Below are 14,686 nucleotides of genomic sequence, written 5' to 3' on the forward strand. Positions count from 1 at the left end.
AGACCAGAGGAGATTTTGCAGACTCAAACGACGACTATTTTCGAGCTCTGTGAGGAGGAGATCATGTTGTAAGATTAGAAATATGCATCAGAATAAAGCCATGGAGCCAAAATGCCTTGTGTCAACAGTCCCAGTGTAATAGTGTGGAAAATGTATTTTTGGCACACTTTTGGCTCCTTCGAGTCTATCCAAGTACCGATGCAGATCCATTTATGGCCACGGTCTTCACAGTCGTCTCTAATCCGTGTCACAAACATTACGATTAGTTCATTGAACTTCAGCGGACCCACCAGAGGAACTGACTACAGCTGAGGTTCAATGATTCTTCTTAGAAATACACCACAAATAAATGTTCATCATCATCATCAAGGACACATTTGCACATGGAGGAAGTATCCTGTGAGGTTTTTGAAAGACAGATTGATCACGCTAGAAAGTTAACCCTAAAGTGACGTAGTTGCAGGATCTGCAAGCAAACATAATCACCCTTTTTCCAGAAAGCTGTACGTACCAGAAGTCGTATTTAAACCTCAGCTTTCAGGCCCGTTAAAGAACGTTTAGTGACATTTGACTTGACTCCATCTGCCTCCAAACTCACTAGATCCCAAACTAATCAATTTACCATATGAACGTTTTAAATTCGCAGACATACAAGGTCAACTGAGGCCAAGCTCTAAAATAAACCAGGATACAAAGTGAAAAAGCAGTCGGTCAACATTATGACCATGTCAGTGTGTCCAGCAGAGGGCTCCAAAGTTTACCCTGGACAGGTCTCCAGTCTATCGCAGGGCTAACACAGAGAGAGACAGACAACCATTCACACTTACACGCACAGGGCCAATTTAGAATCACCAGTTAACCTAATCAGCATGTCTTTGGACAGTGGGAGGAAGCCGGAGTACCCGGAGAGAAGCCACGCTGACACAGGGAGAACATGCAAACTCCACACAGAAAGGCCCAGTAAACCCATGGATTCAAACCCGGGACCTTCTCGCTGTGAGGGGACGAGACCAAATACTCTCTGATACTTCATCACCTTATTCATTGGGTTGGAGTGTAGATTGCAGGCTGACATGTGAGACCATATTCTGTCTGCATTGACACTAATAGAAGACAAATGTGACTTAGAAAAAGCAGCTGTGACAAAATTATCAGATGATGTTAGTTCAGCATTTATTCCGATGTTCAGTTTGCGTTCCATCTGAATAAGCAGAAACCAATTAATCACAGTGATCAGGTGCCGTTGTGCACAGATTCCTCCACCCAGTGTCGTCTAGTTAAAGAAAGAAATTATTCTAGTTTGAGTTAAATTCAGTAACGAGACATTGAGAACCAGCAGCAGGTGTTTGCCAATCGTAAACTTTGACCTTAGAGAGAGGTTTGGCTAGTTTTCTTCCAACATAATGTCACTGTATTAACCCGATCTGAGCAAACCTATGACCCAGTTGATTCAGAAATGTGAAGTTTCGTATCAGCCAGTGAAGGACATCCATCGCTCTGAAAATCAGTCTATGATCAGGGTCAGGTGAGTTTCAATAAAAATATCCTCAAAAACACACACACAAAAAAAGACTATCTCTCTGTTGTTGAGTTTAATTGTTACACAGCGAAGAATACCATCAACGCAATATGTCCATGTGACACTACTTGGACCAAAGTTCATCCAGGGCTACAGCGATAAATGCAGACAAGGAGGAGATGTCCCTGTCGCTAGAATAACATCTTCTCGCTGCTGCTCTCTGGTTCCTCTGGGAGTCCTTCAGTCCATCGGCAGGTTCAGTTTTCAGCCCTGCAGCTTCGCCTGCTCTTCCTCAGCGCTCTGAGCTGGCATGGCTCTCAGCCATTCCTGGTAGTAACCACGGAAACCATCTATGTGGACGAGGTAGTTGTTTCGGGACTTGAACTGCGATTGAGAGGACAGGGGAGGAAGGGACGAGCAGAGTGAAAGAAACAGCGTTAAAAATATGAATCCTGCTATGAACTGATAAAAGTTGGATCTTGGAGTGGGACAAACGCAGTTGCTAAGTTAAGTAACTGATATTGTTAACATAGCAACAATGCAGGTTTGTAAATGAGAGGGGACAGAGCTCTGATCACCAGCTCCCAGTACACCACATACATATAACTACTATTGTGTTTAATTTTTTTTCATTGTCTTGTGTGCAACAGCATCCTAAATACTATATGTTGCCAGAACACTGCAAATTTCCCCACTATGGGACATATTAGAGGATTATTTTATCTTCATTCACTTGTAACCTGCTTTCTTTCTCTTCAGCTGATAGGATGAGGTTCTGATGCTGGAGTACAGTGTCGTTTAGACATGAGCTGCTCATTAAAACCAAACACTTCTACTTCAGTCTCACAAAACCTTTTCCCCAATAGTCTTCTGGCTTGCCCACGTGATGTTAAAGGGGAATTACCGTTTTTTTACAACCTGGACCTTATTTCTGGCATAAAATACGATTGTTTACTCACCCATATAACTTTGGTGTCATTTAGAGTCCTTCGGAAGATATTAAGCTCCAGTGGAGCGCAACGTATATCCATATAATGGGAGTGACTGGGGCACCGAAACACAGCCTCTAAATAACGCATTATCTGCCATGAAACTCGTTAATTTCACCAATTTTTTGTTATGATACGCTAGTGATATTCCCTGTTGAGTCCGGAGTTAAATGTTATCATCATCCAACTTTGTTTATGATGGACGTCCTTACCGTTTTGAGCCAGAGTATACAGATGAGGAGCTCGTTGAAAGGAGGATGCGGAGGCAGAGAGAGGAACAGCTGGCCAAAGTACAACAAACCGCTGCAAATAGATAACAGGTAACTCCGGACTCAACGGGGAATAGCACTAGAGTATCATAACAAAATTTTGGTGAAATGAACGAGTTTCGTGGCAGATAATGCGTAATTTAGAGGCTGCGTTTCGGTGCCCCAGTCACTCCCACTATATGGATATACGTGGATCTATATCTTCCGAACGACTCCAAATGACACCAAAGTTATATGGGTGAGTAAACGATCGTATTTTATGCCAGAAATAAGGTCTCATTTGTTTGATTGGGTGTCTTTTGTGTACTTTCAGGGCATAGTGTGAAAATCTTCTGATGTTTTGAGTCATTTTACGCAGAATTTCAACATTTGCGTGACGCTGTATGGTCAGGTGTGTATTAACTGGTCTGAAACTCCTGTGCCCTCATGTACTGTACCTATGCTCACCTGGTTATAGCTGGGAGGATATTGTGCAGCAAACTCCAACTGTCTGATGATGACCTCATTAGGCGCCACCCCAGTGTCCTTCATGCTTTTCAGGAGCGTTTTCAGGTAAACGTAATCCATTCTACGAGTAGCTCGGCCAATTAGGGCAGAGAATATATGAACGTTGGGCTTCAGTCCGGCCTCCTGGAAAAACACACAATTCAGGGATGAGTTTCTGTCCTGAATAGAAATAACATAAAAGCCAGTTCAACATTTATTCAGACGTTCTGGATGCGTCTCATCACCTCAACGTCTTTCAGCAGCTGTAGACCGTCCTTCTGTCTCTCACATGCTAACGCAAGGCACCCAAACGTCTGTACATCAACATTTAGGCGTCGCTGTCGCATCACACTCAACACAGCCTGAAAAGAGAGAGTAGATGGGGATGCTGCTTCATATTTTGTGGTGAAGACAGAAAAATGGCCACAATCAACCAACACTACCTGCATAGATACTGAAAAAAAAGAGAGAGTGTTCTTGTGAGTACCTTCGCCCCCTCCAGGTCACTGGCTCTCGCTGTTCTGCGAATCACAGAGTTGAAGAACGCCACATCGACCTTCACCCGATGCTGTTTGGCGACCCTTAACAACAGCTGCAGGGACTCGTAGCCCGGCTCCATCGTGTCGGCTAGCAGCGTCAGAGTTCTGAGGTCTGGACTGAGTCCGTTGGCGGCCATCTTCTCCAAGACACCTTCAGCTCCACCGATGAGGGCGAGGCGATCAGACGGCCCATCTACAGCACAGAGGGAGATCACAGCACTTCTTTTCCCCTCAAAAATGTCCAGTAAGTTAGGAACTGTGGAACCAGCTCCTACGTCAACAGGTTGTGGGAGGTCTCCATTTTGTGTGACTGGTACCAGTTGGGTTGAGTGTTGTTCCCCGCTGTTGGACTCTTCCTCACTGCGTCTTCCTTCCTGCTCGTGGTCAATGTGTGGATCAGGCTGGAGAAACAGCTGTCTCTCCAGGACATCAATGTCCATCACACCTGGATTCCTGGACTCTGATGCATCTCGGCTCTTTTTCTGATGCTCGCAGTCAGTCCTCAGCAGAACGCCAGCAGCTAAGGCCAAATCACCAATCCCGCAGTCCCTGGCGGTTCTCAAGAGCAGGTTATAGTTCTGTGAGTCCGGATGAATACCTGACTGCAGCATCTGACGCCACACCTGAGATGAACAAGTAAGGCTCTGTTAGAGTTAGTTTTTACACTGTTTAACACTGCTTTTGGCCCACGGGCCTTATGTTTGACACCTGTGGTCTAAATCACATCCCTACCTGCAAAGCCAGTCTGAATCCCGTTTCTTTGTCCTTCAAGCAGCCCATCAGCAGGTAGTGAAACGTCTCCTGAGTTACAGGGTGTCCTTTCTGCAGCATCTCCTACAAACGTACACAAACTGCTGATTAGACACGACAACCTTCGGTGAACCGACCGCTCTTAAACACACACATGCAGCATGTACTGAAGATCAGCGTCGCACCCTGAACGTGTGAATACAAGCTTGGAGGTGGTTGGTGACGGCGTGGGTCTTGAGGAGGGCGTGGTATGTGATGGTGCTGAGAGGGTAGTTCTTGCGTTGGAGTTCTTGCTCCAACTTAAGAGCATGCTGAAGGCCGCCTTGTTTCAAAGGGGACTCGGCACAGGCGTTGAACAGCGCAGTGTAGGTCGCATCTGTGGGCTGCAGAGCTCGCTTCTTCATCTGGAGGAGACACATAAATAATCACAGAGAAGGTTTGTGATTGTGTATTAGGATCTGTCACAGATATAGATCTGGAAAAGACTTACATGGGACTTTCAAAGTATGTGCTGTAAGCGAGAAGCAGAGCATGTAACTCAGCAAATAGGTAGGAACCTCCTATTGGATAATTACTGCATGGGTGATTATCTTTCAGCTGGCAACAAGTTATTTAACCCGAAAATGATGCAATGAGTAGCTTCTCATTTCTTAAACAACCATGTCTAAAGACACATCCTGTGGTCGTGGAAAAGATGTTAGTCTGTTTGAGAAGGGTCAAATCATTGGCATGCATCAAGCAGAGAAAACATCTAAGGAGGTTGTAGAAACTACTAAAACTGGGTTAAGAACTGTCCAACGCATTATTAAACACTGGAAGGATAGTGGAGAACCATCGCATCAGGGTAAGAAGGGAGGCAGATGAAGTGATGCACACATCATGCCTAGTGTCTACTGTACAAGCCTGTGGGGGCAGTGCTATGATCTGGGGTTGCTGCAGTTGCTCAGGTCTCGGTTCAGCAACATTATGTTGCCCAAAGAATGAGGTCAGCTGACTACCTGAATACACTGAATGACCAGGTTATTCCATCAATGGATTTTTTTCTTCCCTGATGTTCACGGGAATATTCCAAGATGACAATGCCAGGATTCATGGGGCTCAGATTGTGAAAAGGTGGTTCAGGGAGCATGAGACATCATTTTCACACATGGATTGGCCACCACAGAGTCCAGACCTTAACCCCATTGAGAATCTTTGGGATGTGCTGGAGAAGGCTTTGTGCAGTGGTCAGACTCTCCCATCATCAATACAAGATCTTGGTGAAAGATTAATGCAACACTGGATGGAAATGAATCTGGTGACGTTGAAGAAGCTTATCGAAACAATACCACAGAGAATGTTTGCTGTAATCAAAGCTAGAGGCGGTGCAACAATGAAATATTACGAGTGTGTGACCTTTTTTTATTTGGTGGCCAGACAGTGTATTACTCAATTAGTTGATTGCAGTGGTTCCCGACCACTTAGACTTGGTACTCTTTAAAATGAAGGCTTATGGCCTTAGATGCACCGAGCGTCTGTAATTAATTCGTCAAAGTTAATTCGTTAATTTAGTGTGGAGAGGGTAGCTCGTATTTTGGCTCGAGAGAACCTGTGTCCTCTACTCCAGAAATGTGCATCTAACACCACAAACTCATTAACCCTCTCTGTAGTATTTTTCTCTTTGACGCTGTCTCCAAGAAAGTTTTCTCTTTTTTTTTCATTGTTGTTGTTTTGTTACGGCCTTTGCCTGAGTCTACTCCATGTATTACTCCATATTGGTGAATTAAGTTGATAGTACTGGATGATGATCTCCCCAACATTGCACAATTTACAAACTGCTTTCTGACTGGATTCATTTTCCAGAGGAAGGTTCTTCCACACAGCAGACATGTTTGGTCATTTTTGTTCTTCTTCTTCTTCTTCTTTGGTTTTCTGTCAGCTGTGACGCTAGCCAACAGCCGTTAAAACAGAAGACGAAGGAGATGTTTTGTCGCTACAGGGATGTGTTTTTTTTTTTTTGGCTTGGCTGAAATTAAACTTGTCTTTTGAAAAGTGCCATAGATATAAAGATTATTATCATTATTACTTAAATGATAAATATTTAGAGGCCTAACGGGATCACGCGCATCCCGTATTTCACAAGAATAACGCAAAACAAATGTAAATATATTTTGTGCATCACACAAATGTATATATGGGTGTTGCACTAGTTTGTGGGGTGAATTGTCCGGAGTTATACTAGAAGTGTTTTCTAATATTAAGTCTTTTCTCGTTGACATTAAATGTAGAGGACAGAATATGCAGCACAGACTCCGAAATGAACTTCAAATTTCAATAGTATACTTTCCCTAAAAGTACGATTCTATTGTAAAGATATTTGAAGCATATAAATAAAATATCCTACATCATTGTAGAGTTTGAAGGCCTTTTTCAGCTGTCCCGCTCGACCACAGCCTCCTATCAGGACAGTGTAGTTGAACTCCTCTGGCTGCAGCCTCTCTCCCTGCAGCATGTCCCTGGAGAACAGGTCCAAAGCCTCCTGCAGCTGTGAGAGGACAAACACGTTAATAAAATAAAATAAATACAGAAGAAAGGCAAGAAAACAGCTCAGCAGGACTGACCTTTTTCTCTTTAATCAGCCTCTTGCATTGTAAGAAGTACCAGTACGGTGTGTTCGTCCTGCTCAGCCTCCTGCGGGGTTTGTCCAGGTGTCCCTCAGCGGTGTCGTTTTCCGGGTACCTCAGGTCCTGGATGCCCGGGCTGCTTTTCCTGAACGACCTCCTGGAGGAAATGTCGGCGGACAGCGAGCCGAAGTCCTCCGTGTCAGCTGCGACTGAGGGGGAGTCCAGGGTGTCCGCGTCCCCTCGGGAGGACGCCGACAGAGACACGGACCTGGGAGTAAGTCCCGTGGGCAGCTGCCAAGGAGCCGGTGTGAAGAGTCCGCAGGGCCGGGGTTCAGACAAATCCGGTCCCCGCGTCAGAGTCACTGTTTTCGGTGACTTCTTAACCGTTGTCAAGGTGGACAGCCTGGCAACGGGGGCCGATATTTTTCTACCGGTCCGCACACACGAACAGGCGACGGACGTCAACATATTTAGCAATTTAACCTTGATAATTTCTTAAACAAACTGTCAGCAAACTTCAAGGTGTATCAAACTCACACGGCTACCTGGAAGGTAAAACTTTCGCAGCTCCTCCTAGCATGTTGAGCACAACCACGATGCTTCAATGACACAAGCTAGTCCAGACCTGAATAATAGATATCAGACCATAATGATCAAGCTCGATTTTTCGGATCCTTTTCGATTATTTAAGACATGTATCCGCACAATTATCTAAATTTAAAGATTTATATTTACTACTGGTATGAATAAACAATTAAAATGCTTTTTTTCTACAAAAAATAGAACGTCACACACTGATCGATCATATCGTGGATAGATTAGTGGGCCTGTGCCGTTGACTCCAATTGATATTGATGATGGGGACCGTGAAACAGAGGATAAAAGAGACTCTGAGTCTTATTTATTTTTTTTTTTTAATAACTTCCAGCTGCAGTACAAGTGGTGATGGTGCCACGGATCCTTTGCCAACATCAAATGTAAATCTACAAGCCGTTTGAATGGTTTGAATTCGCAGACATATATGAGGTCAACTGAGGTCACGCTGTAAATAAACCGGGATACTGAGTGAGAAAGCAGTGTCCAGCAGAGGGCTTCAAAGTTTAAATATGAAGGTCAACTTTCAAAATGAGGACATGGATGAGTCTGTGTGAAAAATTCCAAAAAATAAACAGTTGACAGTTGCTATGGAAACGACCTAAATGTGATCGGCGTGCTCTTTGGTGGCGTCACCGTGGTGTCATCACGTCGTATGTCCACGGAGGAACCGAGGTTTTAAATAGAGGTCCTCTGACAGTCATCTGACAGAATCCAGCATCCTAATAGATGCGTGAGGACCCCCCAACGACTGTATGGAGGGGTCCGGGTCTCTCTCCAGCCGGACAAAGCGACAACAGATCAGCTGTCCGCCGACTGAGACACCCGATGGATGTGGAGTCTCCGCCCGCACCCATCGGGTCTCTCTACAGGTGGACGGCAGACCTCCGTTCGCTTCGTCCGACCGGGAGACCCCGTAGTAGGAGACGCTCTCGAGGCGCCCTTGAGTGTCTTTACCTGTGTCCACTGACACATACATAGTCTTGTGACATGCACACAGTTTAGGAACAACTCAAAAAACATGAAAAACAGCACAAGGTGTCGACCTGGCGTCTGAATTCCCTAGATCCCAAACTGATCAAGCATCTGTGGGATGCACTGGAACAACCCCACTAACAATATCCTGTTACCAGACACCACAGGACACCCTCAGAAGGTCCATGTCCATTCTCTGATGAGTCACAACTGTTTAGGAGGCACAAGGGGAGACCTACAGGAAGGTGGTCATAATGTTATGCCTTATCAGTGTATTCTGTTGCACACTTTTTGTATTAGTTTCCCAAAGTGGACATCAGAAGAGTTAGTTTATCAACAGGTCTTCTTCCTTGGCTAAGCTAATTTGCTGGTGCTTTGATTACTGGTGTGGCTATACAATAATAATTTAAGAGACAGTTGAGAGAGCATGAAGAAAAAATGTCACACAGACAAGAATTAAAAATGGTTTATGTGGAGTTTATTATGACATCATCCAATTCATAGCCTCAGGTACAAAGTTATTAGTACAAATGAATCCCATAATTCTTGTGTCTGCCACTAACCTTTAAAGTAACATATTGGCCAAAAGAAGACACGACTTAGGCCCCGGAGGCTCCAGATATGAAATGTCCCGGAACAATAAAACTATAACTGAATCAGTGTGAGAGATCAGCTTTCCCTTTGGGGACCATGAGTACAGTGGCACGTAAATGTAAACGATCACAGTGGGTGAGCTGCTGTGGGGCAGCCTGAAACAGCTGATGTAACACGTGATTGGAAATCAGAGTACAGATTGATAGACTCTTTCATTTGCGACTTTTATTACCTACGGAAAGAAACGCTTGAAGCTTTCTGGTGACGTCACAGCGGTGATAAATGCGGCGGCTGAGCTACGTGGCTCTGAAACAAAGTGATCCGATCCAGGAGCGTTAGTGGAATCTCCCTCATGACCGAAGGCAGGTCCTCGTGTTGCAGCGGATAGATGACCACGCTGAGAGCCGGCCGCTCAGATGAAAACCTAATGGGAAATAAAAACAAAACACACAGAGATGGAATTTCAGTTCATTCTCGAGCCAACTCGTCCCCCTGCGCCGCACGCACAAACGCAATCACCGACCTGTCCATGAGCGTCTTCTGCAGCGTCCGACAGGCCACCAAGGTGCCGCTCATGAACACGTGGCACATGGTGACGCGGCGGCAGCGCTCCATGAAGCTCTCCAGGGCTGACGGGTCGAAGGTGCCGCTGCGTGAGATGATGCAGACGCGCTGCAGACGGGAGCAGCAGGACAGAGCCTCAAAGAACGACACGTTGGCGTTCAGGTAGGGCTGCTCTAACCTAAGAAACAAACACACAAACAGTGTTCAATAAACACAAGCGACAAGGTCAGCGACGGTGTGAACTTGTTCCAGGAATTTAAGTAAAAATAACCAGTGTATTACCCTCGTGAATTAATTAACAAGTGCTTTAGCTGAACAGAAAGGAAATATTATTGATGGGAGGGCCGTCTATATAATAGTTATTTTGTATTACTTTTGTATTACTTCTTCTGACCTTAGCTCCTGTAGCTGTGTGCACTGCTTCAGTGTGTCCAGCAAGGCAGTGTTGTAGTTCATGGTTTTCAGCGATCCCAGATTGGCCAGGGATAACACTCGTAGGTCTCTACACTGCCTGGACAGCTGTACCAGTCCCGTCCCCTTAAGGACCCCGGGGAGCCCTGCCAGAGTCAGACGACGCAATCGAGGCAAATCCCCAAGAGCTGCTAAGTGCGCGTCGGCTACCCCCCGTGCCCAAGCACACATACCCCGCGGATCCACGCTGGCGCGAGTGCACGGCTCGAGCCGAGGCAGCGCGGAGGCAAAACCCGGACCGATGAGCTCAAAGGTCTCCAAGAAAGGGCAGCCGGCTAAGAGCAAAGCGAGCCCCGTGGTGCTGTCCCTGGACAGAGAAGACTCCGAGTCAGGCTTGTAAATCTGGAGCCCGACGCGCGGAGCTTTCTTTAGCCCCTGGAACAAAGGGGACGGGGGTGCGTTATGCGTCGAGATGTGATGAACGTTCAAGCCATCTGACAGCGCGCAGGCAGGCAGAGTGAGAGAGCGCAGGTGTCTGAGTTTAGCCAAGCTTGCACACAGGTGTGTTCCCACATCCAGCCCGGGTGAGTTTTCGTGGTGATAATGTGTGTGCATGAGGTTTAGATGTTTAATGTTGCAACAGCAAGCTGCCAGCTGGCTCATCGTATCAGCAGCCAGCTGCTGATCTTCCACACTCCTGCACTCCGAGTGAAGAACATGGTTGATCCCGCTGAGGTTCAGGCTGATCAGCTGTGTGGCGTCTTTGACTCCTCCCTCCAGCAGCGACTGGAACACCTGCGGCCAGAAGACCGGGCAGCGGCTGAAGCTCAGGTGCTTGGGGCTGTTTCCCTCCAGAGCTCGCTTCAGCGACTGAGGATCGAGCCAGGTCCGCGGCAGCTGCAGGGCCACCAGGTCACCTTGTTGACCCAAGCTCTGAGCCAGCGAGGGAGCGGCAGGCCAGTGGGCGGGATTCGGACCAGGAATCGACACGATGAAAACTCTGAGACGCTTTGGGACGTGAACGCTGAACACTGCCAGGTAGAGAAGAAGCAAGGTCTGGTTTACCTGAGGACATCAATAATAATAATAATACATCAATAACAGTGTGCAGATATAAAAAAGACAGCTTTCACATACAGTACATACAAACTAACAAACTCACCTCTCCCGGAGCCAGCCTGGCTGTGAACTCCTCCAGCTGTTGGTAATGTGGCACACTACTCTGACCAACCATTAACTGGCAGCAAACACCAACACCGTCTCTGGTCACATTCGAGATGTCAAACTGCAGCATCAGCCTACAGAACAAACATAAAGATAATGTTCTTAGCAGTAAGAAAAATGTGAATGTGCACACTTCAGACGAGAAGTCCCGCAAGTGTTGTGCATTTTTCTGTAAACAGTGCTTAGGAGTGACAAGTAAATGCATATTGACTGAACTCTGGAATAGTATTTAGCATCATTGAAGTTTGCAACCATTGACTGAACTGTTGATTGTGTCCAGTGCGTTGGTTCATCACCCTGCAGTTTTAGTTGAGTGCTTTTAAGCATGCTAACATAAAGGCGTGTCAGTCCTGGTTTATTTGTCAGAATACAGAAAATGTGGTTTAATATTAATTTAGAATTCAGGGGGGACAAAATAAATTATTATTCATGTAACAGCTCACTGTGGCTGCTCCTTCTTGTTCCATTACTCCCTGGAATATTTCAAACTCTATTCTAAAAATGACCACTGTCTAGTTTTGTCTCCTTCACAACAAAAGACAACTTGTACTAAAATTATAAATTATTTTAGTTATAAATACTGCTAAGCTTTGATCAGTGATCCCCAGACTTGGTGAGAGTAACAGACTAAATGAGAGTGACGTTTATTTAAATGGTAGCAAGACAATTAGTGATTTCTGGACACGGATCTAACGTAATCTGACGTATCCTTACTTGCGGAGCTGGGAACAGCACGGCACCACACCGTAACTTGGCGTCAGGAGCGTCTGTCTGAGCTCCGACAGGCGGCTCAGCGTGTCCACCGCCTCCGAGCTGAGATGACCGGAGTGGAAGCGCGGCGTCACGTCAAAGGCAAGCGACTGGAGAGAGGAGAGGGAGGAGAGGAGCCTGGACAGACAAGGGGAGGTGAGGCGACAGCCGGTGACGTCGAGGTGGGTCACCCTCCTGCAGCGGGCGAGGTGATCCATGGTGGAGCCCGACAGCCAGTAGCAGCCGTTAAGGCAGAGAGACTGCACGTGGCTGGAGAGCTTCTTGAGAATGTGCCGAAGCAACTGATCGTCGGCCTGGACGGGGGGAAGAAGAGAACACAGCATTAAAATGGGACGGAAAAGACGATGCGAACTCCGATAAACCCGCTTTACCTTGTAATCCTCAGACAGGCTGACGTTGGTGAGCAGGGCCTTGTCGTGGCACAGCGTGTGCAGCTTCTGGCACACGTTTGCCACGTTCATCAGCAGGTCACACACAGGAACGTGGCGGAGGATGCACAGCAGGATCTCGTCGGACAAATCTGACATCCCCACGCAGGTGGAAGACATCGTGTCCTCTTCACATACGGCCTGAGACAGACAGGTGCTTTTAGACCAACCGTGTATTCACTCAAGTGTTTGGAAAAGAAAACGCTAAGATGCTAGGAATCTTTTTAGCGTTTACTTGAAAAACACAAGTAAAAAGAAGCTAAGATAGTTATATGCTAATAATAATAATAAAATACAATAGTATAAGTAAAATATACAAGATTTACATATGTGCAAATCTACAAGAAATATAAGTAAATATACACTTTATACATAGAGGTAGGATAAATAATAAGGTGCAATAATACGGATGGAGCTTTATTATCCTGTTATCTTCAGCTGAAGCAGACAATATTGTTAATAAATTACTTTCTTTCGGTACTTTATTTTTTATATATTTTGCATCGATACCAGTTATTTTCTAAAAAGACATTATAGTGTTTTTTGTTTGTGTGTTTTTTTTTAGAAATGTCAAATGATAAAATAAGCTACTATGCTACAGGTTACAATTTATGCTGTGAAAATGCATTAATGATTAGAAAGTGTACTAATAATAATAATAAATGTAATTGCATTAACGGTTATTGCTAGCAAAAAGAAAAATCTCTGCCTAGCCACTCTTCAGCGTTTTGTTGTTTTGTTTTTTACATTTGCTTAGCAGGTTGACTTTGGCTCAACAGACCCTTTTTATTTTATCATTTTATTACACCACCTGTGCGTATAAAGCAAACTCGGTTTAAAAGTTGACTGAAATCCGGGAGAAGCCTCGACAAACCCTGACTAGCGTTCACAAACATTAGCTAACGATGGTTCCGTTGGTCTGCTCCGCGGCACGCTAACGGGAAAAAAAAAAGAATACGTTGTTTTTTTGTTTTTTAGGGTTTGTCATTGCACCTACCGGTACAATCTGTCGATTCATGTCTTCTAGTATCCCACGCACAGGCCCACTCATGATCAGCAGGATTTTAAACGCTCATCCACCCACCAGCAAGCGCTTCATGTTCCGGCGGACCTGCCCCGCACACACTGAACCACGGGCGGCTAAACGTCTGACCGTTGGGGGCACGGATGACATCTGCGGCTGCGCACCGTCGGAAGACTTTCAGTGACGGACTGACTTCCTGTCGGTCCAGTGAAGAGGAAGTGGTAAATAAACGAGTAAATATCATTGACTGAATACAAAATAGAAAGAGATACATTATTATTATTATTATTATTATTATTATTATTATTATTATATTATTATTATTATTATTATTATTATTATTATTATTATTATTATTATTATTATTATTATTATTTCTAAGATTATAGAAACAAAATGTATAATCAGAATCAGAATACTTTATTAATCCTTCAAGGAAATTGTTTTGTTGCTGTTGCTCCCATAAAGTGACAGTTACTAGTTAACAGAGCAAATACAATAGAATAAAAGTAGTACAAAAATATATAAAAGAATAAAGTAAGATGCATTTAAAGTAAAAGAAACAATATTGCACAAGTATTCACAAATAAATTAACAGCGTCTGAAGCGTTAACGGTGTTAAGAGTGACCAACACTCAGCGGGAGGAGTTATAAAGTTTGATGGCCACAGGCAGGAATGACCTCCTGTGGCGTTCTGTGGTGCATTTGGGTAGAATGAGTCTGTTACTAAAGGTACTCCTTAGACTGACCAGTGTGTTGTGGAGTGGGTGAGATGTGTTGTCCAGGGTGGTCTCCACTCTTGCCAGCATCCTCCTCTCTGATACTGTGTTCAAAGAGTCCAACTCCACCCCGACAACATCACTGGCCTTGCGGATCAGTTTGTTAAACCACCATTTAATACATCAGCAAGCCGCTACAAAGTACATGTGTAGTTTCGTAATTGACT

At 45.0% G+C, this 14,686-nt stretch overlaps 2 protein-coding genes across 3 annotated transcripts; both read right to left on the reverse strand.

The window, feature by feature from the left end:
• Window positions 1–1,067: 1,067 nt before the first annotated feature.
• Window positions 1,068–7,682, reverse strand: ptcd1 (pentatricopeptide repeat domain 1). The gene is given in 9 exon segments (XM_084562130.1): window positions 1,068–1,786; window positions 1,789–1,903; window positions 3,225–3,407; window positions 3,509–3,625; window positions 3,751–4,425; window positions 4,535–4,636; window positions 4,738–4,956; window positions 6,936–7,076; window positions 7,153–7,682. Coding segments are annotated over 9 exon segments (2,166 nt in total). The 5' UTR covers window positions 7,624–7,682; the 3' UTR covers window positions 1,068–1,643.
• A 1,507-nt stretch (window positions 7,683–9,189) lies between these two features.
• fbxl18 (F-box and leucine-rich repeat protein 18) lies at window positions 9,190–13,871 on the reverse strand. 2 transcript variants are annotated; one of them, XM_084572181.1, is made up of 7 exons: window positions 13,714–13,871; window positions 12,660–12,857; window positions 12,232–12,581; window positions 11,456–11,591; window positions 10,277–11,358; window positions 9,842–10,060; window positions 9,190–9,742 (listed from the first exon to the last, which is right to left on the reverse strand). In XM_084572181.1, the coding sequence occupies exons 1-7, from the start codon at window positions 13,765–13,767 to the stop codon at window positions 9,586–9,588; spliced, it is 2,196 nt and encodes a 731-aa protein (XP_084428307.1). In that variant the 5' UTR covers window positions 13,768–13,871; the 3' UTR covers window positions 9,190–9,585. The 2 variants fall into 2 exon arrangements, with proteins under 2 accessions (XP_084428307.1, XP_084428306.1); XM_084572180.1 differs by having other exon boundaries at window positions 12,232–12,857.
• Window positions 13,872–14,686: the final 815 nt, after the last annotated feature.

The sequence above is a fragment of the Chelon labrosus genome (assembly GCF_963514085.1).
Source record: "Chelon labrosus genome assembly, chromosome: 2".
In the NCBI taxonomy this organism is placed as follows: domain Eukaryota; kingdom Metazoa; phylum Chordata; class Actinopteri; order Mugiliformes; family Mugilidae; genus Chelon; species Chelon labrosus.